At 44.2% G+C, this 25,000-nt stretch overlaps 2 protein-coding genes across 9 annotated transcripts in view; one reads left to right on the top strand and one right to left on the bottom strand.

Annotated features, from left to right (window-relative positions):
• The window catches only part of LOC135102974 (ITG-like peptide), a 78,762-nt gene extending 65,848 nt beyond the window's left edge, over positions 1 to 12,914 (top strand). Inside the window, exons 5-8 of one of the 3 annotated variants that reach the window (XM_064008747.1) lie at positions 5,752 to 5,880; positions 8,365 to 8,453; positions 10,982 to 11,038; positions 12,715 to 12,914. In XM_064008747.1, coding sequence (XP_063864817.1) covers positions 5,752 to 5,880; positions 8,365 to 8,453; positions 10,982 to 11,038; positions 12,715 to 12,789 — 350 coding nt within the window. In that variant the 3' untranslated portion in view covers positions 12,790 to 12,914. Of the gene's footprint in view, positions 1 to 5,751; positions 5,881 to 8,364; positions 8,454 to 10,981; positions 11,104 to 12,714 lie in introns of all 3 variants that reach the window. The other 2 variants (XM_064008746.1, XM_064008745.1) reach the window with 2 other exon arrangements.
• A 3,196-nt stretch (positions 12,915 to 16,110) lies between these two features.
• LOC135102972 (uncharacterized) overlaps positions 16,111 to 25,000 on the bottom strand; it is a 70,656-nt gene continuing 61,766 nt past the window's right edge. For all 6 annotated transcript variants that reach the window (XM_064008739.1, XM_064008738.1, XM_064008737.1 and 3 more), the window contains 9 exons: positions 24,991 to 25,000; positions 23,283 to 23,839; positions 22,251 to 22,932; positions 21,546 to 21,707; positions 20,920 to 21,215; positions 19,895 to 20,057; positions 19,077 to 19,253; positions 18,556 to 18,717; positions 16,111 to 18,271 (listed from right to left, as the gene is read on the bottom strand). The exon at positions 24,991 to 25,000 is cut by the window's right edge and continues 199 nt beyond it. In XM_064008739.1, the coding sequence (XP_063864809.1) occupies positions 18,092 to 18,271; positions 18,556 to 18,717; positions 19,077 to 19,253; positions 19,895 to 20,057; positions 20,920 to 21,215; positions 21,546 to 21,707; positions 22,251 to 22,932; positions 23,283 to 23,839; positions 24,991 to 25,000 (2,389 nt within the window). In that variant the 3' untranslated portion in view covers positions 16,111 to 18,091. The remainder of the gene's footprint in view (positions 18,272 to 18,555; positions 18,718 to 19,076; positions 19,254 to 19,894; positions 20,058 to 20,919; positions 21,216 to 21,545; positions 21,708 to 22,250; positions 22,933 to 23,282; positions 23,840 to 24,990) is intronic.

The following is a 25,000-nucleotide window of genomic DNA, read 5'->3' as shown; positions in this document are numbered from 1 at the left end:
TTTTTTCTTTATTCACCTCCTTTTCTTACGTCCCCATTTCATATCTTCACGTTTTCCCTTTCCTTTCCCCTCCACCTCCCTTCCATCCACATGTCTGCGCACTCATTTCCATTCCTATTTGTTTCCCTCTGCATTACTGGTTTCCCTCTCCCAACAACCCAGCTATTCACCTCGCATCTCTCTCTCTCTCTCTCTCTCTCTCTCTCTCTCTCTCTCTCTCTCTCTCTCTCTCTCTCTCTCTCTCTCTCTCTCTTCACACATCGCCCCGCCACCTTACCTCACTAGCGCCAGCCTTGCCAGCCGCCTCTGTGGTCTGTTTTTCCCTCCCCAGTAATGAAGGTTTGTTCCCGCCGCTCATCACGACTAAAATTAAGTTTACGATGCGACTCTAAATTCGGGAGCGATAATTCCAGCGAGCGCTTGTTGCTATTGTTAGCGTTATCAATGTTATTACTCTTATATTTCTTACTGTTATTGTTATTATTATTATTATTATTATTATTATCATTATTATTACTATCACTACTACTACTAATGATAATACTGTTACTATCATTATTTTATTATTTGTTTTGTCATTACTGCAACGACAACTACTATTACTGCCACTACTACTACAAATATTATAGCTACCATTACCACTATCAGTAGTATTACTCTTTTGCGTGTTAAAGGTGCTGCTGGCCATGTCCGGCAAAATATACTAGAGAGAAATGCCCCTTCATTGTCGATGTCCCAAAAAACTGAGCGGAAACAGCTATCAGAGTTCAATTAAAGCTGCGAAGAAGAACAAGAACAAGAAGAAGAACAAGAAGAACAAGAACAAGAACAAGAACAAGAACAAGAAGAAAAGGAAAAAAGAAGGAAAAGAGGAAAAAAAAGGAAAAGAAGAAGAAGAAGAAGAACACAACCACCACAAGAGGCAGACAGCGAGGCAGGTGACTCATTAAGACGCCTTTACCTGATTAAGGAACACTACAATAAGTACACGCAGCACCAGACACACTGACGCTGAGAGAAGGCCTGGTGATGCACGCTTTGAAACACCTGTGCGATTGAAAACCATATTCTGAAACATTCCTGCGCTGTACTTCCACTACATTCAAAAGGCCCTGATTGAAATTACATGGGTTATTTATTTATTTATTTTATTTTTTTATTTTTTTTTTTTATGGTTTTTAGAGACAGGGAGGTTTCAAGACACTTATCCTTCAATTTTTGACTACCGCTTTGGACCCTTTTATGGAACTGGCATTTCAGTGGGCATTTTTTTTTCTTTAATTGGATTTTTGTTGCCCTTGGCCAGTGTCCCTCCTACATAAAAAAGAATAAATAAATAAATAAATAAAAATTGATAAGATTCGTACAATTTTAACAGAAATAGTCTTGAGAATCCTGGTCATCTTCTGTGGTCTCTGTACATGGTGGTGGTGAGAGGGCAAAGGGTTTCCGAACACGGTCCCTACTGGTGTCAGGAATAAAGAGCTTAGAATTAATATTGAGAAGTAGACGTGTTAGTTAATTTATAATAGAAAATACATGTACTAATCCGGCAATTTAACTCCATCATCCTTTATTTTTATGTATTTATGATTTTTTTTTTTAGCTCGTTCAATTTTGTTTTTCTTTTTTAAGCGGTGAATAAGAGCAATCAATAATCCATTGGGCTTTAAATCTTTTATTTACGTTCATCTTTTAGTCTTTCCTGTAAAATAGAGATGCAGTTTATGAGCCTTAAGTCCTTTCCAACCCCCATCCCCCCGTTATCCCTTCGCCAGTCTTCCATATAAAAAAATAATAAAACGAACAAAAGAAAAAAAAAGAAAAAGGAAAAGAACCTTCAGTCTTCAGCGAAAACTAAATAAAATATCGTCATAGACTGTTTCCACGTAAAAATTTCACTTCAGTTCCTGTTTCCTCCACGACACCACTTCTTGACAACGCCACCTCGCCGCCACTTCAGCCGCAACTGACCCACGACCACATTTTTTGGCAAGAAGAGCAGCAGGTGGCGGCCGCGTGATCCCCTTACGTTGAGCGGATTAGCAAGCTTCCCGGAGCGGCTCAGCGCGGCCAGCAGGAACAGCGCAAGGCTCTCACACGCTGAGTGACTGCTGGAATGTTGGGCGAGGCGGGAAGACCAGAGCGTGAGCAGGTCTTGGAAGAAAAGGGATAGAACTAAATAACAGTGACCTCTGGGACTGTATTGTAGTTGAGGTATAGATGTGAAAATGCAAAAGTGACCGCTGTTTACGTGGTAGTTTAAGAAAATAAGTCGCTAAAGAAAATGACAACGAAAAACGGTTTGAAATTATATAAAACCTATTGAAAATTAAATGTATGACAGGCGGAAAACTTGATGGAAAGGAAGAAGTTAGCAGGGGGTAGCCTGGAACAGACGGGCACCTGAGAAATAGTGAAAAAGGGTTCCGAAAATCCTTTGCCTCACGCTAGAATCATGAAGGCTAATAGTGATGCTAGTGAAAGGCTAAACCGCGGATGCCACCACAGACCAGGGTAGCGTGTCAGAACAAGTCCCTTCATCCCGGCAGAGACGCATCCTCTTCCTCCCACGTGCGCGGCGGCGGAGGTGGCTTGACAAAGACTCATCGATTTTACGTCACCCGGCAAAGCTACTCCGATATTTTATTCCTGTTCTGAGACTCACGCGAATAATCCCTTGGCGCGGAGCTCGAGTCAGGCTGGGATACGTGAACTTGGCATACATACATATATACATACTAAAATTTAAACATATGTATATTGGCTAGTCTAGTCTTGCCCAAACTACCACCATCACCACCACCACCACCACCACCACTACCACAACACACGGACATCTGTACCAACGGAAGAGCATCATACTAAAACATATAGACACACGTACGCTGACTGGTCTACATAGTCACACCCCGACTACCATTACCACAACCGCCACCACCACCGCCACCACCACAGCACGCGGACATATATACCAAGGGGAGAGGATCAACACAAAGCCTCGCCAACATTACTGTCCCACTCAAGCCGTGATGGACCAGCAGCAGATAGTGGGATTAGCTGCTCCACGCTCCCAAACCCCTCCTCCTCCTCCTCCTCCTCCTCCTCCTCTCCTTCCCCTCTTCCTCCTCCTCATTCCTGGAATCACTCTGTTGCTTTTTTAATTTTTTTTTCATACAAAATTTCCCTCGCCAGTTGAATATTTGAATAACTCATTAATTGGTTATGCATTTACAATTAGAGAGTAACGATCCATCTGCAAAACTCTCTCTCTCTCTCTCTCTCTCTCTCTCTCTCTCTCTCTCTCTCTCTCTCTCTCTCTCTCTCTCTCTCTCTCTCTCTCTGTGTGTGTGTGTGTGTGTGTGTTTAGATTAGTTGATAAGATCCGAATTGGTATGACTGGTATGATTGTACGTGTGTGTGTGTGTGTGTGTGTGTGTGTGTGTGAGCATGCGCTAGTTAAAGAGTCGGTGGGAGGGGGTAGGAGGGGTGGGAAACAGCATGGCAGGACAAACCTCCCACGCCATGCATACCACACTGCCGCTGCCTTCACTCACACACACACACACACACACACACACCTCACATTTCCCAATCACCTGAGTCGTTCCAGCACGCCTCAGGTGCAAAAATAAGCCTACTACACCAGCAAAATCAAGAAGGATACGAAAAGATTCGCTGCCATAGCAGAAAATAACGAGAGATCTTTGTCTGCCCGTCTTCTGTCCAGCGTGTCTTCCTCCACTCCCCGTCTCCCACCCCTTGTCGTGCCTCCCTCCCTCGCCTGACTCGCCTACTCACCTGGGTCAGCAAGGGTCCTCGTGTTATCTCACTTTATATCACTACTCGTCACGTCAACCACCACAGATCGTTTTACTAATGATCAGCTGACGTGCGGGAACGAATAAGAAAAACGGAGTACTTGAGGGTAATCTTAGCTAGGTATATTCACGTTTTTCTTTACAGAATAAGAAAATATCGCGTTGTAATTTACCAAAAATGTTCTAGAAAAGACGGAAAAACTATTAAAAAGATATTCATCTCTTTTAATGTGTCAGCTATGAAACATAATTAAAAGAAAGGGAGAATTTATTTTTCAATTGCTTTGTAACCTCTTAAAAACGTTCCAGAAAAGACAGAAAAACGTTATTAATAAGTAACATCTTGTCCTCTTTTAATTTATCTTTTATGAAACTAAATAATACAGAAGCATACATTCCAAATAACACTTCCGGGTGAGAAAGAAAAGGAAAGAAAATCGTGTAACTGGATCCGGGTGAAGGAAAAGATCAAGATCAATTTGATTCCCGCAATTGCTGTCTCCGCCATTCTTCTTCTACCTGGAGGGAAAACACGACGGCTGATTTACATTTAAAGCATTGGAGTTGTATCGCAGCAGCCCTTCCAGCATTTCCTGCCTCACTCTGCGTCGCTGGAAGCCTCACTCACCACCAGCCTCACCACCTGCCTCACTGCCTCATCATCTCACTGCCTGCCTCACTACCTGCCTCACTGCCTGCCTCTCTCCCTCCCTCCCTGCCTGCCCTGTTAGCCTGTCTCACTGCCAGCCCAGTCGTTCACCCCCTCACCCACTCCTCCCTCACTCATTCCCTCCGGTACGCCACGCTCAAAATAAAGAGAAAAAACGCACGCTGCCTGCTATAAAGTTTCTCTCTCTCTCTCTCTCTCTCTCTCTCTCTCTCTCTCTCTCTCTCTCTCTCTCTCTCTCTCTCTCTTTTCTCTATTTTTTTCACTCTTCTTTTTATTTATAGTGCCATCTCGTAACAGTAGTATTAGTAGTAGTAGTAATTGTTATTGCTGTTATTGTTGTTATTACTGCTGTTGTAGTGGTGGTAGTGGTGACGGTGATCGTAATGTAAATAAAATTCTAATATCCTCTCGTTCTACGCCGTCAAAATACACATTCGCATGCATCCATAAAAAAAATAATAATAATAATAAAACATAAATAAAAAAAAAACTCGAAGTGCAACAATCACCAAAAACAACAACAAAATCACCCCTGCCATCCACCGATACCACGGTAAATATTTTCCTCTCTGGCACTAACAAGAAAAAACTACCTACGTACAAAATCGTCCCTAGCGGCTTTCCCCCCCCCCCGCCGCCTCCTCTCTCTCTCTCTCTCTCTCTCTCTCTCTCTCTCTCTCTCTCTCTCTCTCTCTCTCTCTCTCTCCATTGGCCCAGTGGTCTTCCTCCTCTCATTCTTTTCTCTCCACAAGTGACTGGAGACTCGAAACATCTTGGTACCGACACGCTCAGTATATTTCGTTCATGTTGTGGATACGAATCCTCTGTTCACTTGGATTTGGTGTGTGTGTGTGTGTGTGTGTGTGTGTGTGAGATAATAAAGAATAAGGTAACAAAAGATTATTTTATTTTTTTCCATTTTAATCATTATCGTTTTAGACAATTTTCTGGTACGTAGATATGATGTACTTTGATGCTCTCTCTCTCTCTCTCTCTCTCTCTCTCTCTCTCTCTCTCTCTCTCTCTCTCTCTCTCTCTCTCTCTCTCTCTCTCTCTCTCTCTCTCTCTCTCTCTCTCTCTCTCTCTCTCTCTCTCTCTCATTACCACAACTCAACCTTAACCTTCTCACAACTGCAACATCTACACAACACGTTCAGTTTCTGACCTATCCCTTAAAAACCGCACTTGTGAACCACCAGAATTTCTCGTTATGTCTTCCTACTCAGTTTGCAGCGCCTCATCTCCCCCTGTCTCCCGCAGCCTCCGGTACGTGCATGTCAGCAGCGGCCCAGCGTGAGGGGTCCGAGTGCGTGGGTGACTCAGAGTGCGGCGCTGGAATGTACTGCGACCTGGGTGCCTGCGTGCCATTCCAGGGCAAGAAACGCTACAGTAAGTGATGGTTGACTGGGTGATTATGATGAGGCTCTGAAGTGTATGGACTAGAGTGAGTGACTGAGTACTTATGATGAGGTTTTGAAGCGTATAGACTGAAGAGTGGCTGATTGATTGAATATGATAACGTGTCGCCCTATATTAAATGAGTGAATGAATGGATGAATGCATGAATAGTTCGTCTTTTATCTATACGGGTCCTTTACTGCTTTACTGTTTCAGAGGCGGTGCTGAGTAAGTAGTTTGACAGGAGTGGATGAATGCATGACTGGACCGTCTTTTGATCTATTCTTTATTTACCAAGTTAAGACGTATTGAGTGAACTTAGTGATACGGAATTCATCAGAAGATATTGTTTAGATCGTGCAGGTATTCTCTTTGTCACCAATCTAGTGAGGGAAGCTTTACAGAGTGACACAGAAAGGACAAATCTACTTACCCCCGAAATTAAGGTGATCATAACACTTAGATATGTTGCTGCTGCGAAAAGCTACTGGTAAAATCCAGCTGTGCAGTAATGGCTTTAGGGGATCGTCGAGAGAGCCGTCCTTGCCACCAAACCATTTGAAAACTGTTTACAATGAGGCGCTCCTACGGGATCATATTTACCCTACTTCAAAGATTTAACGACTATCTTACCTACTGTGTCTTTTCTCGCAATACATAAAAAACGAAGGAAATATTTATAGAAGCTGTAAATTAGCAGTAAACGGCAGTTTTTGCTTCGTCTTTTAGTGTTTGAAATCAAGTAAGCGCTACATATAGCAGACGGTTATAATAGATGGTTTCGCTCGAGTCATAACTAACGACATACAACTTCAACTTATGATAGACGTTCTAAGTTATAATAGGCATCTGCCATAGCTACGAGACATCTTATAACTTTATGAAGAATACGGTCCCAGATGAAACGTTGAGTGGGTAGTTGGAATGAATGAATGAATGAATGAATGAATGAATGAATGCATGGATAGATGAATGAATGGACAGTCTCTTCATCTCTGTGGCTAAGTTTACATACGTTTCATAGGCGGTGCTACATTGTTTTTGGGGCATAACTAAGTAACGAAGAGTGGGATAAGCTTCATCTCATTTTTCTGCCATAGACATTTGAACCTTACACTAAAATATGTAATTAAGGCACTTCACTCTTCACTTATAAGGATAACCTCGGCGACAAGGAGTACGTCTCAGTCATGCCCGCAAAAAACTAAAATAATAATGGCTCTGAAACGAATAATAATCGCCTTTTCACTGTAAATTACGTGATCGGTGGTAATTTTATTGGTTTCCATGTGATTTCGTGATGAATATATGATCTGAGTGGAATGGATGCGTCATGGATGAAGAGATGGATGGACAATCTCTATTCACTGTCATTTATGCTTTTCAACTCTTTTTTTTTTTTTTTTTTGTTATGTGTGGTGTTCTTGGTGGTGGTGTTGGTGGTCTTTGTGTGGAATGATTTGGCGGATGAGTAAATAGATGGATAGTTTCTCCTCTTTTTTTTTTTTATGTTTCTGTAAGTCATCTCCCAACTGCATATGATTTCATTGGTGATGGTGTTACTGGTCTCTTTGTGTGGATTTGTGGATAAATTATGCTCTGGGTGGAATGATGATGTGGATGGATGAATAGATGGACACACTTTCTCCTCTTTTTTTACGCTTCTAATAGTCATCTTTTCACGACATATTTTATAATATGATTTTATTACAGGTGCTGTTACACATGTCTGTGCGTGGATTGGTGAAGGGATGCATTGCTCCTGCCTCCCTTCTGTACATTTATTTTTATTGATGCTTCTCTTTGTTGAAACGGTTCGCAGTTAACTGGATCGTATGTGACTGCGATGCTCGAGGATAAAAAAAAAAATTACTGCTCTTGAACGCTGTACATTTCTATTGACAGATGGACTGATGGATGGATGGATTGGTTGTGTTTGTATGTACGTGCCTTCCTTCCCGCTTCCGTGACTTTATAAATGTCATTCAGTAATACTAATTGACATCAAAAGAAAAATATCTGTTTGTCCTATCTTTAAGTATCTCCTTGAATGGTCATACTTATCTTCCTTTCGTCATCGCTAATTATATCTCTACTTTCAGTGAGAGTGTAAGATAAAAGAGATAGTAAATTACATAAACAATGATAGTTTCAAGTACAGATCATCGCCACGTGTTGCTCCTTTGTTAACAGAGACACGCATCACTGTCCAAACGAACTCAACGCACACAACCAGTCCAATCACCTCTTTTCAACAAAAACCATTAGCTAACGTGACGAACAAGCTCCTCCCAGTCTACATTTTCTTTACACGTGACTTAATGGCGTGACGGTTAACTTGACTAATATCTACGGTCACGTTTTCTTTATGACAAATGTGAACAGTGATAAGACAGACACGAACAGACATGTTATCACTAGTCCCCTTTGCCACCCACACCCACACACACACTAAGGTCATTGTCTCATCCCCAGACGAGCCCTGCAGTCTAAGCTCTGAGTGCGAGATCGAGCGTGGCCTCTGCTGTCAGCTTGTCCGACGCCACCGCCAGGCCCCCAAAACAGTAAGGTCCCCTCCCGCCTCGTGTAGCAGTGTCAGAAACAGATGAACCCGCCACACTCACTGCCACTACAATTTCACGTTTTCCTTTAGTCTCAGGTGCCTTGATCTTAAGAGTCTATGAGTTTTATCAGTTATAAAGTGTTGTAAGAAGACTATCAGGAAAGTAAAGGACTTAAGATGGAGGAAAAACGATTACAATTTTGCCACTCACTTCTATTCCATGTTACGTTTACCCTACGCCCTATTGATCTTGGAGCCCATCACTTGTTAGGTGTTGTAAAGAGACTATCAGGAAAGTAGAGGACTAAAGATAGAGGGAAAACGTTTGTAATTTTGCCACACTAACTTCTACGTACTACAGCTAACGTTTATCTTCAATTCCAACTTCTTTGATCTTAGAATCCATCAGTTGACAGGGATGTAGGGAGAATGGCACCACATGAGAGGATTTAGAATTGAGGGAACATGTTAAGAATAGTGGGAAAGAGTGTGGTAGGTTAACAGAATTTAGACAGTGGCTATATCAACTGGTCTCTTCTTCCCTTACTCAATACACGCTTCGTTCCTTCCCTACAAAATAATGTTCCTTTCAACATAACCCAACCTCTCCTCGTCTTGTTCCTTTCAACATGAGCGAGAATTAACCCATCCCGCTCCTCTTAACATAGTCCAATGCTACCACGCCAATTCCTTTCAATATAACCCAGCTCGTGTCCTGCCCTGTCCGCCACGTTCCTTTCAACACCCTCCAGCTCCCGCCCTGCCCCATTTCTCCACGTCACGCCCCCGCCCGATTCTTTCTTGTCTTGTTTTCCACCACGATGCTTTCCTTGCCTCTCGCTTCCCGTCATCCTCCTCATCCGGAATAATCTTATATATAACGCAGGTGTTGTTCTCTGCGTTGCAAATTATACTTATTTAATTCTCGTGATCTTTATTCATCAGTGTGTCTCAGGAAATATTTGACTGTTATTGTTGTTGTTGTTGTGTTTCTCCCTCTCTCGTGTTTTTCATTATTCACAACATTTGCTTCGTCCATCTTCCTTCTTCCCTTCCTCGTTTCTCCTTCCCTCCGTTGTCCACTGTTAACTTCCTTCACCATCAATATCTTCATTTCTCTCCCCTTCCTCTTCTTCCAAATCTGCCTTTCCTCTTTCTCTCTGTCTCTCTGTCTCTTTCTCTCTCTCTCTCTTCCCTGTTTCGTCTCCCCCTCCTCACTTTTTTTTAACCATCTTCCTCACTCCACTCAACCATTATTCTCTTTCTCTCTCTCTCTCTCTCTCTCTCTCTCTCTCTCTCTCTCTCTCTCTCTCTCTCTCTCTCTCTCTCTCTCTCCTATTCCCCTTCGCGTTACTTCTATATATAACTTTCATTTTCCTTCACTCTCCAACTGTGTATCTCTTCTCGTCTCTTCTCTTCCCTTTTGTCTCCCTTCTCATTCTTCTTCTTCTCTTCCCTCTTCTTTTTCCCACCCATACTATTCTTTTTTTCATATGCATTTTCCCTCCCATCTCTCTCTCTCTCTCTCTCTCTCTCTCTCTCTCTCTCTCTCTCTCTCTCTCTCTCTCTCTCTCTCTCTCTCTCTCTCTCTCTCTCTCCTCACTACTTTTCAATCTTGCTATCACGGGTTTCTCATCCTCCATCCATTCTCTTTTTCATTCTTCCTTCATCCTTACACTTATCTTATCCTTTCTCTCTCTCTCCCTTAACTCTCTACCTTCTCCCTTTTACTCTTCCTTCTGTCAACTGTTCTGCCCCTTTCCTGTCTCTGACGTCTTAAATCAATCAGTCAACCAATTTATCTTTTTTATCTCTCCTTAATCTCATCTACACTGCCTCCTTTTCTCGGCTTCCCTTCCATCCCCCTCACCCTCTCTTTTATTCCCGTTTCTGTCAACTATTCTGTTCCTTCCTTCTCTGTCGTTCCTTCTTCTCTTGGACACACTAAATCAATCATTTGTTTATCTTTTCTTAATCTCTTCCACGTTACCTTAATTCCTTCTCCTCACCCTTTCCATCTCTATCAATTTCTCTCTTATTTCTGTCTCTTTCTTCTCTGTCCACCCTCTTCTCTGACGCCTTAAGTCAATCAGTCATCCAATCAATCGTTTATCTTTTCTTAATCTTTTCTGCTCGTTTCCTCTTTCCTTGCCCTTCCCCTCTTCTTCACCTTCTATTTTGCCCCTAGTCACCTTCATCCTTGCTCCTCTGTCACACTGTTTCTCTCCCTTTCCCTCGCCCCATCTCCCTCACCCTTTCCCTGACCTTCCTTCACCCTTCCGTCTTCCTTACCCTCTCCCTGACCATCATCCTCTTCCTGACCCTCTCCTCACCCTCACCCTTCCCTTGACGTTCCCTTCACCTTCTCCCTGTGCATCTTCACCTTCACTCTCTCCCTGACCCTCCCTGATCCTCTCCTTCTCTTGAGCCTCTGTCTTTCTGACCTTTTCCCGATCCCCTATGACCTTCTCCCTCTCCCCTGACCTCCTCACATGACCCTCCCCCTGATCATCTCCCTCTCGCCAACAGCTGTGTGGGTACTTCAAGGACCCCATGATTTGTCTCGGCCACGTCAACACGGACCAGGTAAAGCAGGCGGAGGACAAACACTAAGGACGGTGTGGGCTGTGTGTTCGTCCGTACGTACATCTGTGAGTCGTCATCACCTATATACGCCATCACCTTCACTACGGCCTGTTTGTTTTGTGTGTTTGTCTGGTTTGTTTGTCTTTGTGGGTGGGTGTGTGTGTGTATGTGCGTGTCTTTGTTAGTGTTTGTGTTTGTGTTTCCGTTTGTTTTCTTCATTTATTTTTCGTAGTTCACCTTTGTGTTCGTTTCTCTCTCTCTCTCTCTCTCTCTCTCTCTCTCTCTCTCTCTCTCTCTCTCTCTCTCTCTCTCTCTCTCTCTCTCTCTCTCTCTCAACTAGTTTTTTGGTAATTGTTTTTTCTTTCTCTTTTTCGGTTTTCTTTGATGCTAAAAGTTCAGCTATTGCCTTATTTTTTATTTTTTTTTTGTTTTTGCAAAGTTGATATGAATTCACTGCAATGTATGTTTTCTTTGTGCGCATGCTTCTCTCTCTCTCTCTCTCTCTCTCTCTCTCTCTCTCTCTCTCTCTCTCTCTCTCTCTCTCTCTCTCTCTCTCTCTCTCTCTCTCTCATTGCATTCTTTTTTTTTTCAACATTTATTCTTCACTTTGCATCCTCCTCTACTTTCCAGGCTTGTGTAGGTTAGCGAGGCTCCTACAGCTGCAAAGTAGCGAGACTCCCACCTCACCCCTTCACTTCAATGTTCCACCTTTCTGCATCTTTGTTATAACAGTCAATAGATACCTGAATTAATGTTTCTCAACCTAAAACTTAAAAACATCCCTTCATCCGTGCTTTCCGACTTTTTTCACATTTGTCATAAGCTTGGTGTTCCCTTTTCCCATTTTCTCTATTCCCTGATACTTATGACTGGAAAACCCTTCCGTCCGTGTTTTGATCTTTAATCTGGCATTCCCTTTCCCTCATCTCTATCCCCTCCCTTGTTTTCCACCTCTCTAATGATTATCTTATAGAGGCCAGTAAGTTCTTTTTGTATCAACTTCCTCAAATTCCCTTTACCTCCATCTCCTCCTATCATTTGGTCACACCCATCATGGCTTCCCTTCACTCCCCTAACACCCGTGGGGAATAGTGCTGATTGATTCAACATAAAGAGCCGTCCTTCTCTCACTCTTCCCCTGTCCCTTGCAAGCTAAGCTGAAACACCAAGCCTTCCCCATCCAGACCCGTACAGTATTCTCAAACACACTGGCCTCTCGTAAGGATAAATCACAAAGGCGACAGAGATGATATGGCGTGTTTCCAAAGGTGATTTTCATATTATTAGTACAGAATCTTGGGTAAACTATCGCTAGAATCACAAAAATCCTCGATGCCTCCACTAAGATCAACAACAACCAGTTAAAAGTATAGATAAACGCCGAAACGGTTAAGAATCCTATCCTGCTGAACCTCCCAGACTCCCCAAACCTTTTAACATCTTATCTCGAGTACTTTTACCAGACTATTCGGGCTTCCAAGGGAGTTTTTATATGATTTTAGTAATAGATAGATAAGTATTCTAGATTATCACTAACAAAAGCAGCCATGGAGACTCGACTAATCGTCTCTGCGGCCTTTGAAAACTGTCCTTACGAGAGAGCGGAGTTTCAGAATACAACTGACCCTTCGTGAAGAGATGGCCCGACAAAGACTGATGGTGGTGCCCCTTTGCAGGTTCAACACGTGGTTCAGTACACCAAGGGAGAGAAGAGGCTAACAGGGAGGACCTACGAGTACATAACGGTGTGAGAAGAGAATGAGACCGTCACATCTTTCACAACGGAATTCTGAAGCGTTATCCAAGGAGAGAGAGAGAGAGAGAGAGAGAGAGAGAGAGAGAGAGAGAGAGAGAGAGAGAGAGAGAGAGAGAGAGAGAGAGAGAAAGAGTGCAGAGAATATATATTGTTGTGAATGAGATATTTTAAAGAAACTATATTGATACGTTGTTGAATATTACGTTTCCTTATGATTTAGTGAGGTTATTTTGTTTATATTAAGTACAAGTCATAGGAGGTGTATTTGAAATTATTATTATTGATCTTGTCTCTTCTGCTATTCTCTCTCTCTCTCTCTCTCTCTCTCTCTCTCTCTCTCTCTCTCTCTCTCTCTCTCTCTCTCTCTCTCTCTCTCTCTCTCTCTCTCTCTCTCTGTGTTTGTCTCGCCATCTTCCTGTCTCGTTCCCTGTTCATCAGTTTCAATGGAAGTACTAATTTATTTATTTTTTCTCTCTCCTGTGGCTTCATTCACTTGTCATTCCCTTGATGTAATAATGTCATATGTTAATCTTCTTAGTATATTACAATAGAAACGCTATAATCGCACTTTTTTACTACTACTACTACTACTACTACTACTACTAATACTAATACTAATACTAATACTACTACTACTAAAGACGCAAAGGGAAATTCAGGAGTCTCTAATAAAGTACTTGGATGAGATGAAAGAATGATTGGCTGAATGGTGGGTGTATGGATGGATGAACGGATGGATGGATGGAAGGCGCCACATCATCAGGATCATAATGTGGCGCAGGATGTGAGTCACCCACAAACTCTTCAACACCTTTTGTGATGACGCTTGAGAATTCCCATGTGCAGCACCTGCTTCCCCCAACATCACCAAGACAGAGTGAAAAAGAAAAAAAGAAAGAAAAGAAAAAGGGAGAAAGAGAAAGAGAAAGAGAGAGAGAGAGAGAGAGAGAGAGAGAGAGAGAGAGAGAGAGAGAGAGAGAGAGAGAGAGAGAGAGAGAGAGAGAGAGAGAGCAAGACAAGACATATCTTAGCTTTCCAGTGACTTGTTAAGGTTTTCTCTGAATGGATATTATTACCACTCTAGCGTACCTAGATCTCTATTTTGTCCGTGATGTTATACTACGTATTGACTAACAAGAAGTCATCAGTTTAGCAGTGCATACGTATATCCGTACATACATATAATATCAAGTTGATGTATTAGGAGTTTATGGAGAGCATGATGAGTGTTGATATGTGTAGGTAGGTATAGCGTGGCAGGATTGGTATAGGACGTGGAAAACATAATACTAATACTAATACTAATACTAATAATACTACTTGGCAGTGTCCATTATCATTATTTAAGGCGCTCCTGTTTATGTGTATGAGGAGAGTTAACAGCCAGCGAGGGAGGATCCAACACCGCAAACCCATGCCAGTCTGACGTCCCATCACACTAGTGTCTGTAGCCTCGACCCCCTCTCCTCGGCGCCAAGCCTCTCAGAAAGAAGATCTGATTCCCTTCAAAACCAATGTCTTCGTTCCCTTACGATTGCATGGGTTTGGCTGTTGGTTCCTTGAATTTACGTGCGTGTGTCTGATTGAGTGTTTGCCTGTGTGTGTGTGTGTGTGTGTGTGTGTGTGTGTGTGTGTGTGTGTGTGTGTGTGTGTGTGTGTGTGTGTGTGTGTGTGTGTGTGTGTGTGTGAATGTGTGTGTGTGTCTATAATTAATCATTCTTCTGATGATCATCGGAGCAGCCGTTTATTTATCTATCCCTCGATGTCTCAAGGTTGTAGAGAATCAATAAGATACAGTAGCATATAAGTATTAACGCAGGCATGGTGTTTTCATGTGTACCTGTGTACGTGTGTGTGTGTGTGCGTGTGTAGTGTGTGCGGCGTTCTTCACCACCCGTACCCACCATCCCCCCCACCCCGGCGTCACCCGCAGGGGTAGAGGGATGTTGTGTCCCCTCCCCTGGGCTTCTCCTCCCCCTCCCCACCTCCTTACATTGTCTCCGATGTTTACCTGTCCCCACTCCCCCACTTGCCCCTCCCCCTTCCCACACAACCTGGTGGGGGAGGCGCAGCCCTGGCCATGAGGAAAACCGCCCTGGAACTCAGCCCCCCGCGGCTCTGTTCTACCGCGGTTGAGAACTAGAATACTTGTCCAGTTTAGGCAGATGATGCACCAATAAAATTTAAGTTGAATCTTAACGTGATTTTTATAACCCGACCGGTGCAGCTTTCGATTCTGTTTGCGTGCTCGTTTTAACTTACTTGTTTTTTGTTGTGTTTGTCTGGCGCTGTCTGATGGAAGTGAAGATCGAGAGAAAGACCAGTTTTAATGGAGGGATGGAGTTGAGGCGATATGAGGTAGATGAGTCTAGATGAAGGTGACAACATATGAGAGCGGCCGATCCCACTGTGTTAATTATTAGAAGAAAGCACCATAGGAAACGACCACTGCACCATCTACCACACACACTCTCTCTCTCTCTCTCTCTCTCTCTCTCTCTCTCTCTCTCTCTCTCTCTCTCTCTCTCTCTCTCTCTCTCTCATTTAAACACCATTACGGTACTAAATATTTTCTTGAAAGTTGGCTGCCTTCCCATTAAACTTTTTTCTTTTTTCTTTTTTTTTTTTTTCCAAGGGGAGCCATTATCCCCTCGCCCCACTCTGGCTCAGCCTCTGATCGCAATCGATATCGCACCCTGCTCACTCCTGTCGACTCTCACTACTTTTTTTTTTTTCAATGTGTGAGTGTGTGTGTATGTCGAGGTTGGAGGATTATTTCAGAACAATCCTTCGATCAGAAACTTCAAAACTGTTCAATCTGTACATGAGATATTTCGGCTTTTACCGTATCCTTCGTATTTAGGCATGTATTCTTAAACGCCTCGTGCTCCTATAAGCATTATTATCAAAAGTTAGAGGCAAATAACTAGTCAGATTCGCATCGTTACATCATCAATACAATTATGAAAACACCCTTGAAAATTGCTAGTGCAGGTTATAGAAAATACATGAAATAAGACAAAACTTTAAAGAATGTGGAACTTGGTCTTTTTAGAGTTACGTCACTTTATGTCGGTCACCATTACTTTTCTTATATTTGCTGGTAGTATACGTGGCTTCCTTCTTACTTTCCTCCCTGTGCCTCTGTTCACACACACACACACACACACACACACACAAAAAAAAAAAAAAAAAAAAATAGAGGTAATTATCTTTCAGGTTTATCAGTCTCTTGTCTCGTCGCCAGATCAGCAAGCGACAAACACAACATCCTTACCTTGAAGCAGCCCAGCGTGGCAAGAGAGAAAGAGACGAATCACTTTGCGTTCACTTTTTATTGCCGCAACGCGTACAAAATATTTCTTTCACATAAATAAATAACACACTAGCCTCTTGTCCACTCCAAGCGCTCGTATCATCCCGTCATGACACAACCAGTGTTCAACTCCCGCACTGTTAACACTCCTATAAACCACAACCTCCTCGTCCTCTCTCCATCCTGCTGTACACATCTTCCCTTCCCCCGAGCGCTCCATCACGCCATATTCAAATCATCCTAGGCTCATCAACACAGGCTCACACACGCAAGAAATTGCAGCTACGTACACCGTAGTATCATGCTCACACTCCTTCAGCCTCACTGACTCATCCTGCTCCTTCTCACAATGCACCTGTCTTCAGGTTCATAGAAAACGGGAGGCTGTGCACAAACCGAGACTCGTGTCGTCGCGAATTACCTGCAGTCACATAAGGCATTTCTGGAACTGTTGAAATTAAGGTACAGTTTTCACCTCGTCGGTACATGCGCGAGGAAACAAGGAATCACAGGCAACATAATAATTACCACACACTTTCAATTCTTGTAACTAATAATTGTATGTAAGGGAACCCTCCCGCCTCGACCACTGCTTCGAAGCGCTTCACGAGATCACTGCTCCTCTCCTCTGCTACCACGTGTGTACTTTTGTTACTATTCACCTCAAGTAAAGGTTACTGTTGTTACTGTGACCTTGTAGCTGCGCCTCGAATGAGTCCTGCCTAAGAGAGCAGGAGACAATCAGGCAGGAGTGAGTGGCGTCGCAGAGGGCGCCCAGCAGGATACTAAAGACGCGGAGAATGTTTACCGAAGCAGGATCACAGCTGACCCGCGGCTTGGATGTGAGAAAATGTAGGTTTTGATTACAATAATGTTTTCTCCTTTCCTGTACATTTGTTCCTTCACTTACCATGTTTTCCTTGCGCCTGCTGCAAATGTGTAAAAAAGATTATATATATATATATATATATATATATATATATATATATATATATATATATATATATATATATATATATATATATATATATATATATATATATATATATATATATATATATATATATATATATATATATATATATATAAAATAAGACAATCTAGCAGTTCAAGGCGCACACTGGTGCCGCGCCGCCACCCTCCCTCCCTGTGTCATACTGTCGAGGCTCCTTAGGTTACTTCACAGCAAGGTCACGTGGTATCACGATATAAATCATAGCTTTGAAGATAAGCGCAAGCTCACCTTTCGCAAGGAATACCCACCACAAACTTTCATAAAACAATCATGAATAAAGGAAAAAATAAATAAAAAATGAAAGCTTACACAAACAAACCACACTTACGTCGTAATGCCATTCACACATTTTTAAAATACTGATCGACGAAGGCGACGTCACCATCAAGACAACAGTCAGCTTCATAACAACGTCACACACACACACACACACACACACACACACACACACACACACACACACATTGCATCTACACTTCCTTTTAATTTTTGCTTATTAATAAATGTACAGAAACCTGCAGAGCGCAAGTCCTTCGCCGCCTGTAAACTAGTACTTTAGCGGAGTTGAGGCCACGCGGCGAGGTCTGCACCCCTTGACCTGCCGCGGCACAGCGCGTGTGGTGTCTCATCCCGCCTGGCGGTGTGGTCGCTGCTGTCATGACGCTCACGTTTGCTCCTTCACAGCGACTCGACGAGACCAGACTTACACAAAGGCTGTCCGCGTCTTGTTTCTTAACACACCAAGTTATTTTTAACTTAAATATACAATACGTAAAATCTATTCTTTGGTCAGTCACAATCAATATTTTCCTCAGCAAAACTTTTCTAACATTGCGCTCATGCACACGAGCTCGTGTGTGTGTGTGTGTGTGTGTGTGTGTGTGTGTGTGTGTGTGTGTGTGTGTGTGTGTGTGTGTGTGTGTTCAATTTGTGACGAATCATGGCAGTAAATCGCTGCTGGAGTCCTCACGCCCGCGCCCTCGTGTTGTTGCCCACCTCCGTCCCTAACTGCTCCTTGTAGTGCTGGTTGTACAGTTGCTTGGCGCGCTCCTGGTCCTTGCAGTAGCAGTATTTCCTTAGCGTGTCGTCTTGGATGCAGGCGCTGGTACTGCCGTACTTATTGATGCGCGACGCGTTTCCCAGCATCTGTATGGGACAGTGCGGTTGAGCCAGGAAGGTAAAGATATGGAAACACAGACAGATGAATAGCTGTAAAAGGAGAAGAATTAAACATACAAATAATTGTTAAGAAAAACGTGATACCCCCTTAACCTCAACCCTCACCTTTCCCTCCCCACCTCCTTCCATCATGTTCCTCTAACCATCCACAATCCTCACCACATTCCTCTGTTTCCTTACCCCATGATCTTTAAACTCCACCCACACCACTCACCTCCAACCACTACCACAGCCTCCCCGCATTGCCTCACCTGGAAGGAGTCGTCGTGGTTGGTGTGGCGCATGGACACTTCCACCACCACGTTGCCGGGGAGGAGGGCAGCCTGCAGCAGGTAGGTCCTCACCTCGCTCTTCTCCTCCTTGGGCTTCAGCTCCTTGTTGGGGATCGACACGCGCGCCGACATCACCTTGATCTGTTAAAAGGAACCTAAATCACTACCACCATCATACGTTCTATTTATTCCTATTGTTTATTTATCTATTTATTTATTTATTTATTTTTGTTTTTTTTATCTTGTCAAGTATTGTTCCAGTTTTAATATACGTATGTACCGCCAAAGCAAGAACTCATACTTTTTTTTTTTTTTTTTTGTGTGTGTGTGTGTGTTCCTCAGCCCTCGCCGTCCGTTCAAATGTCTACTAACACAACCTCTCCATCATTATTAAACTTCCACACTTGAAAGACAAGTACACCACGCCATACCACCAACTAAACTTACACTTCTTCCCCACAGCACCATTCCCTCACTTCCCCCATCCTCGTTTGACTCACCTTCGTAAACTGCTCACACTGAGAGTACGGCAGCAGCTGGTCGTTGATCATATCCAGGAAGCGGTCGGCGGCGGGCACCAGGTACGGGTCCTCCTCCGTCAGTTCATGCGTGTCTTGGCAGGAGCAAAAGTGCGTAGGGATGTTGGCCTCCGCGCACGATCTGTTCCAAAGTATGTTCTGTCGAGAAGATGGAGGAAGGAAAGGATCGTGAGAGGACTATAGGAGGAAGGAAGTAGTGGTCGAAAAAGAACGTGGAAAATGTTGATGATGTAAGAGAAATTGATGATCATAACTATGCTGAATTCAACCTGACCCGCCCTCACTCTGGAAAGCGAGGCCGGAATATTTTTGCTCCCAGTGGAGAAGCAATGGAGATAAATACAGACAGACTGAAAGGCACAGAGACATAGAGCAATATAGAAATGTCCTTTTAAGACATTCTTAAAAAGGAGAGGGAAACTTGATTTATAAACCAAGGGAATAAGACGAGCATATGGATTAGATGTAAAAAATGACAACATAAACAAAAATAATTGAAAATGAAAACACTCAATAAAAGAAAGATTAGAGAGGAATAACAGAGTAATAGAAGCAAAACATGAAAACGATTAAAGACTAATTTGTAAAGCTGTACAGTCAAAATAAATGCTAACGATCGTAAAAGTATACAAACACCAAGAAGAAAACATTAAAAGGTGACAAAAAAAATCAAAGGTGAATTACAGATGAAAGAATATCACAAAAAGAAAAAAAAGTAGATAAATAGCAATCTTGTAATTCCTTCTCGATTTGATCTAGCATAATCCAACTTGACATACCCTGAAGAGGCTGGTGCCCCGCTTGGTCCTAGAGGGCGTGGAGGTCACGTAGGCGGGGTCGGCGAAGCGGCCATAGGCAAGATCCAGTAAGGTTTCATAGACGTCAAAATTTGAGGTGAGGCGATGTGTGTTGCTGACGAGGTGTTCGTATGCTTGGTGGTACCTGAGGCAAGGAGGTGGTGTGAGGCCGGTGGTGTGGTGTGGTGAGGGAATTGGTGGTGGTGTAGTGTTGTGCAAGTGATGTGTGGTGTGGTGGTGTGTGGTAGTGTGGTGGTGTGGTGCAAAACTGTAGTGGTTATTTATTATGGTTTTATTGTCATTTTTCCCTCTCGTGTTTTCTCCTTTCCTTCACTCATTCCCTCACCCTATCTACAGTAAAATCCCTCTCATCCGGCATTCGAGTATCCGGCAGCTTCAAGTATCCGGTACATTTTTCCCCGAGCCTTAAAATCAATAAAAATCGATGTGTACTCATAAAATCGATTAAAATTCCCGCGCGAGGCATACTTTGTCCCCTCGCCATCAGAGCGCACTGTTCCTCGCTACCCGCGGCCCACTGCACTGTGTTTACTCAGTGACTCAGTCCCGCGTGTGCAGTTTATCGCCTGACGCCTTCATCATGCCTAAAGTTGTAGAAAAGAGGAAGCGTGTTGTGCTTACAGTTAAGCAGCTGATCAGATCAGCAGCTGATTAAGATCAGCTGATCTTTGTTATGGTAAGATGCGTGAGCGTAGGGTGGTGATTGTGGACATAATTTCACTTCTATTCAAGTATCTGGCAATATTCAAGTATCCGGCATGTCGGCGGTCCCGTTGATGCCGGATAAGAGTGATTTTACTGTATAACCATCCCCATTTCTCTCTCAGTCCTCCCCGTCTACGACCCTTCACTCCAACACTTACCCATCCTTTCTTCATAAATACTCTATCATCTATCCACCAATCATTCTTAATCCACGCTTTTCCTTCACCCTCAGTTCACTCAGACCTCCCTCACTCATCCCCGCCCCTTCCTGTTCATCTTACTTCTTCCTGAACCATGGTGGGAGGTACAGGACCACGTAGGGAAGACGCTCCTCCAGCATACCAATGTAGGTGGACCGGATGCCGCCCCAGCGCATGCCATGATCACTGACAAAGAAAAGCGCCGTGTTGTTGAGGGCGCCAATCTTGTCCATTTGCTGCAGGTATTGGAAGTAATGGTCGTCGGCGAGGTGCAGCAGATTAAGGTGGTCGTGTGTCAGGCTCGCAGACCAAAAGAAACCGAAGTAAGGCGTGCCGTGGAAGGTACGCGCGAACTCAAGAGCGTAATCCTGTACCACCTGGGAGAGAAGACGTGGGAAGGTGAACAGGTGAGCAGGACGAGAAGAAAAAAGCATATTTGTGTTCGTGTTTCAGCGGTAGAAGAGTAAAAAAGATTAGTACATCATGTTAGTGGCGGTGATAAGGAGCAGGGAACTAGGTAATACATCTGCTCGTTACAGTCATTTCGGTGTAACGCTGAACTAATGCAAATCATCTCCCGCCACCTTTCCCTCCTAGTTTCCTCCCGCCACCTTCCCTTCTTCAGTTTTCTCCCGCCACCTTCTCCCAGTTTTCTCCCGCCATCTTCCCCTCCCAGTTACCTCCCGCCACCCTCCCTCTTCCCGCACCTTGATGCTCAACACGTTGCCCTGGCAGTAATGACCTCTGCTGTTCCCAGGACCACCAATCTCCTTCTCCGACGCCATCATGAAGGGGCGGCCATAGAAGTCGGTGGGCTTTTCGATGAAGCCGCGCCGAAGGTAGTGGAAGGTGCCCATCCAGGGGGAGTCCTGTGGGGGAAGAGAGGGAGGGAGTGGAGGTGATTGATTGATTGGTGACATTCATGCGCCGCGCCAACGAGACCACCTGTCGCCGAAGAAGGACGGAGAGGAAGAGAATGTTTCCAGGAGTTTGGGTGAAATGGATAAGATGTAATGAAATCGGAGTAAAAATACTGTCTTATTGTTGACCAGCAATGGAGTGTGCGGCGTGCCTCCTGAAGGAACGGTACTCTGTGGTACTCGTCTCAGTGTATATGAAGGGATAACAGGAACAGAAGGTATTACTACTACTACTACTACTACTACTACTACTACTACTACTACTATTACTACTACTACTACTACTACTACTACTACTACTACTACTATTACTATTACTAATACTAATACTAATACTACTACTACAGGGAATGTTGCAATCACAACTCGCTGTTCTTCAAGCTGTGAACAGTTTTGGAGTCATTTTAGGGTGCTGGAGGAATACAATACATAATGAAGGCGGCCCGGGAGTAGCGGCTGAACTACTACCAGAGTGTGGCCGGCACCTCTTACCTCCATGTAGGCAGTGACGTAGCGACTCTTCTTAAAATCCTTCCACACCCAGTGACAGTCGTCGTAGTGCTTGCTCTTGGTCACACAGGCGGCCTGGTCAACCTCTTTCGAAGTCATGCCACCTAGGATGGGCATGAGGTTGGGGAAGGTGTTGTCGCCCACCTTATTGTAGCCCTTAAGGTCCACCGCCCCGAGCTCCTTGGTCAGGTACTCGTAGGTCTTGGACAGGTGACGCAGCATGTTCAGGCGGGATGCGGAGTCTGTCCCCATGATGATGACATTCAGCTTCTCGGAATCCCTTACTCGATGCAGCCTGACGGGGGGCTTGGTGCTGGCTGGGGCCTCACTGGAGGTTGGCTTGGGAGTGGAGGAGTTGCCGGCAGACTGGACCATTTTCGTGGCAGCCTGCGACTCTGTGGTCTTGTTGATTTGGGTGTGCCCTTGCGGTGACGGGCTGGCACTGGCACCCTGGGTTGCTGGTGGCTCTGAGGAAGGGGAGGGGGCCTGGACGTTTAAATTCATAGAGAGGATGACTCGCGATGCGGACAGAAACTTTTTCTTGTGGAAGAAGTAATGGACGTTTTTGTACACGACGACAGTGCCAATGCGACACTCCACCAGCGCAGCCTCCTCCGCTACTTCCGTCTCGGCGTCACTGAGCGCCTTGCATGTGTTGTTGTACCTGCAGAAGATTAAGTGGGAATGTAACTTAAATGTGGCCTACATTCACACTTATTAATCCTGTCACTGCTACTACTGCTCCCGTTACTATCAGTGATACTACTGCAAGAGTACTACTTCTCTTACTGAAACGGAACTACTACTACTACCACTATCACTGCTACTACTACTACCACTATCACTGCTACTATTACTACTACTGCTACTACTACTACTACTACTGCTACTACTACTACTACTACTGCTACTACTACCACCACCACCCTATACTACAACTATCATTACTACTATCACCACTACTATTGCCATCATCACTGCTATTGCAACCGCTGCCACACACCCCTTACTTGCCTCCAGCGATTATCAGCATTGCCGCCAGCGTCCTTCCTCTTCTGCTGCACCCTGTAGATCCCCTTGTAGCAGCACTTCACGTTCTCTGGGGTGATCTTGATCTCTACACTTCTCTTGGGCTTCTTGGGGTGCGCGGATGGTGGCGGTGGTGGTGGTGGCGATGGATCCTGGCTTTTAGATGGAGTGGTCGCAGGCGAAGTAGTGGCGGTGCTGGTGATGCTAGTTGTAGTTGTTGTGGTGGGAGAGGTAGTTTCAGGTTTCGCGATTGTTGTAGTTGAAGTTTTAGTATCCGCGGCCATCGTGACTTTCGTACCCGCAGGTGTGGCTGTCGTACCGGCCTTTGTGGTGGTCGTACCCGCAGGCGTGGTGTTGGTTTTTGGTCTAGCGGTGGTCGTGGTCTTGTGTTTGTCGGTGGTTGCGGTCTTCAGCTTCTCAGTGACTAGTATGCTTTTGTAGGTCTTCTCCAGGGCAGGGAAGTGCAGGCGCAGAATGTCCAGGTGGAGATAAAGTGTGGACCCGCGAGCTGATGTGAAGGCAGGAGGCTTGCCGCATATTATCTGACGAGGAAGCGATGAGTGGTGAGGAGCGCACGTACAGAGGACTGGAAGAGATGAGTGGTGAGGAGGGCACGTACAGGAGACTGGAAGAGATGAGTGGTGAGGAGCGCACGTACAGAGGACTGGAAGAGATGAGTGGTGAGGAGAGCACGTACAGGAGACAGACCAAAAAAATAAAAAAATTATAAAAAGAGATAAAAACAGAGAGAGAGAGAGAGAGAGAGAGAGAGAGAGAGAGAGAGAGAGAGAGAGAGAGAGAGAGAGAGAGACGGGGAGGGAGAGAGAGAGACAGAGAGAGATACACATACAATTCTAATATGTTATGGAAAAGAACAATCGCAATTCTTATCGTTGCAACCAATTACCTTTGTTCTCTTTGCTGAATGAAGCTGAATACGTTACCGGAAAAAAAAAAAAAAGCATTTACGTAAAAGGAAATACTGGATGAAAAACAGAAAGAAAGAAGAAAAAGACGAAAAATATATAACGCAAAGAATGAAAAATGAAACGCGAAGAAAAACAAAAACAGAAAAGAAAGAAAAATATTGCCTCGCATTCAAGATAAGGTGACCACCCATTAATATTTCCTGACTGAAATTTCCTGGAAAGAAGTGAAATATTTTACCGGCAGAGAGAGAGAGAGAGAGAGAGAGAGAGAGAGAGAGAGAGAGAGAGAGAGAGAGAGAGAGAGAGAGAGAGAGAGAGAGAGAGAGAGAGAGAGAAATTATTGATTAAAGGGAGACTTGGCATGAAAGAGACTAAAGGAGGGTTATGCAGAGAGAGAGAGAGAGAGAGAGAGAGAGAGAGAGAGAGAGAGAGAGAGAGAGAGAGAGAGAGAGAGAGAGAGAGAGAGAGAGCGTGTGTCTGTATGCGTATGACTGTGTGTGTGTGTGTGTGTGTGTGTGTGTGTGTGTGTGTGTGTGTGTGTGTGTGTGTGTGTGTGTGTGTGTGTGTGTGTGTGTGTGTGTGTGTGCAAGCATGCGTACATCACCACACGAAGAAGTGTGAGAGAGAAGAAAGAAAAAAATCTAGTGCAGTTACCCCCTTGGAACCTTGAGAGAAAATGTGACTCGACCATCAAAGAAAACTCGCATTATCAACAGGGACGCTGAAAGATTCCAACACTCCTTGCCTGTCACTCCTTCCCTCACCGGCTTGGGT

Source organism: Scylla paramamosain, chromosome 8 (genome assembly GCF_035594125.1).
Source record: "Scylla paramamosain isolate STU-SP2022 chromosome 8, ASM3559412v1, whole genome shotgun sequence".
NCBI classification, from domain to species: domain Eukaryota; kingdom Metazoa; phylum Arthropoda; class Malacostraca; order Decapoda; family Portunidae; genus Scylla; species Scylla paramamosain.
This window is presented reverse-complemented; position numbering and strand designations above follow the sequence as displayed.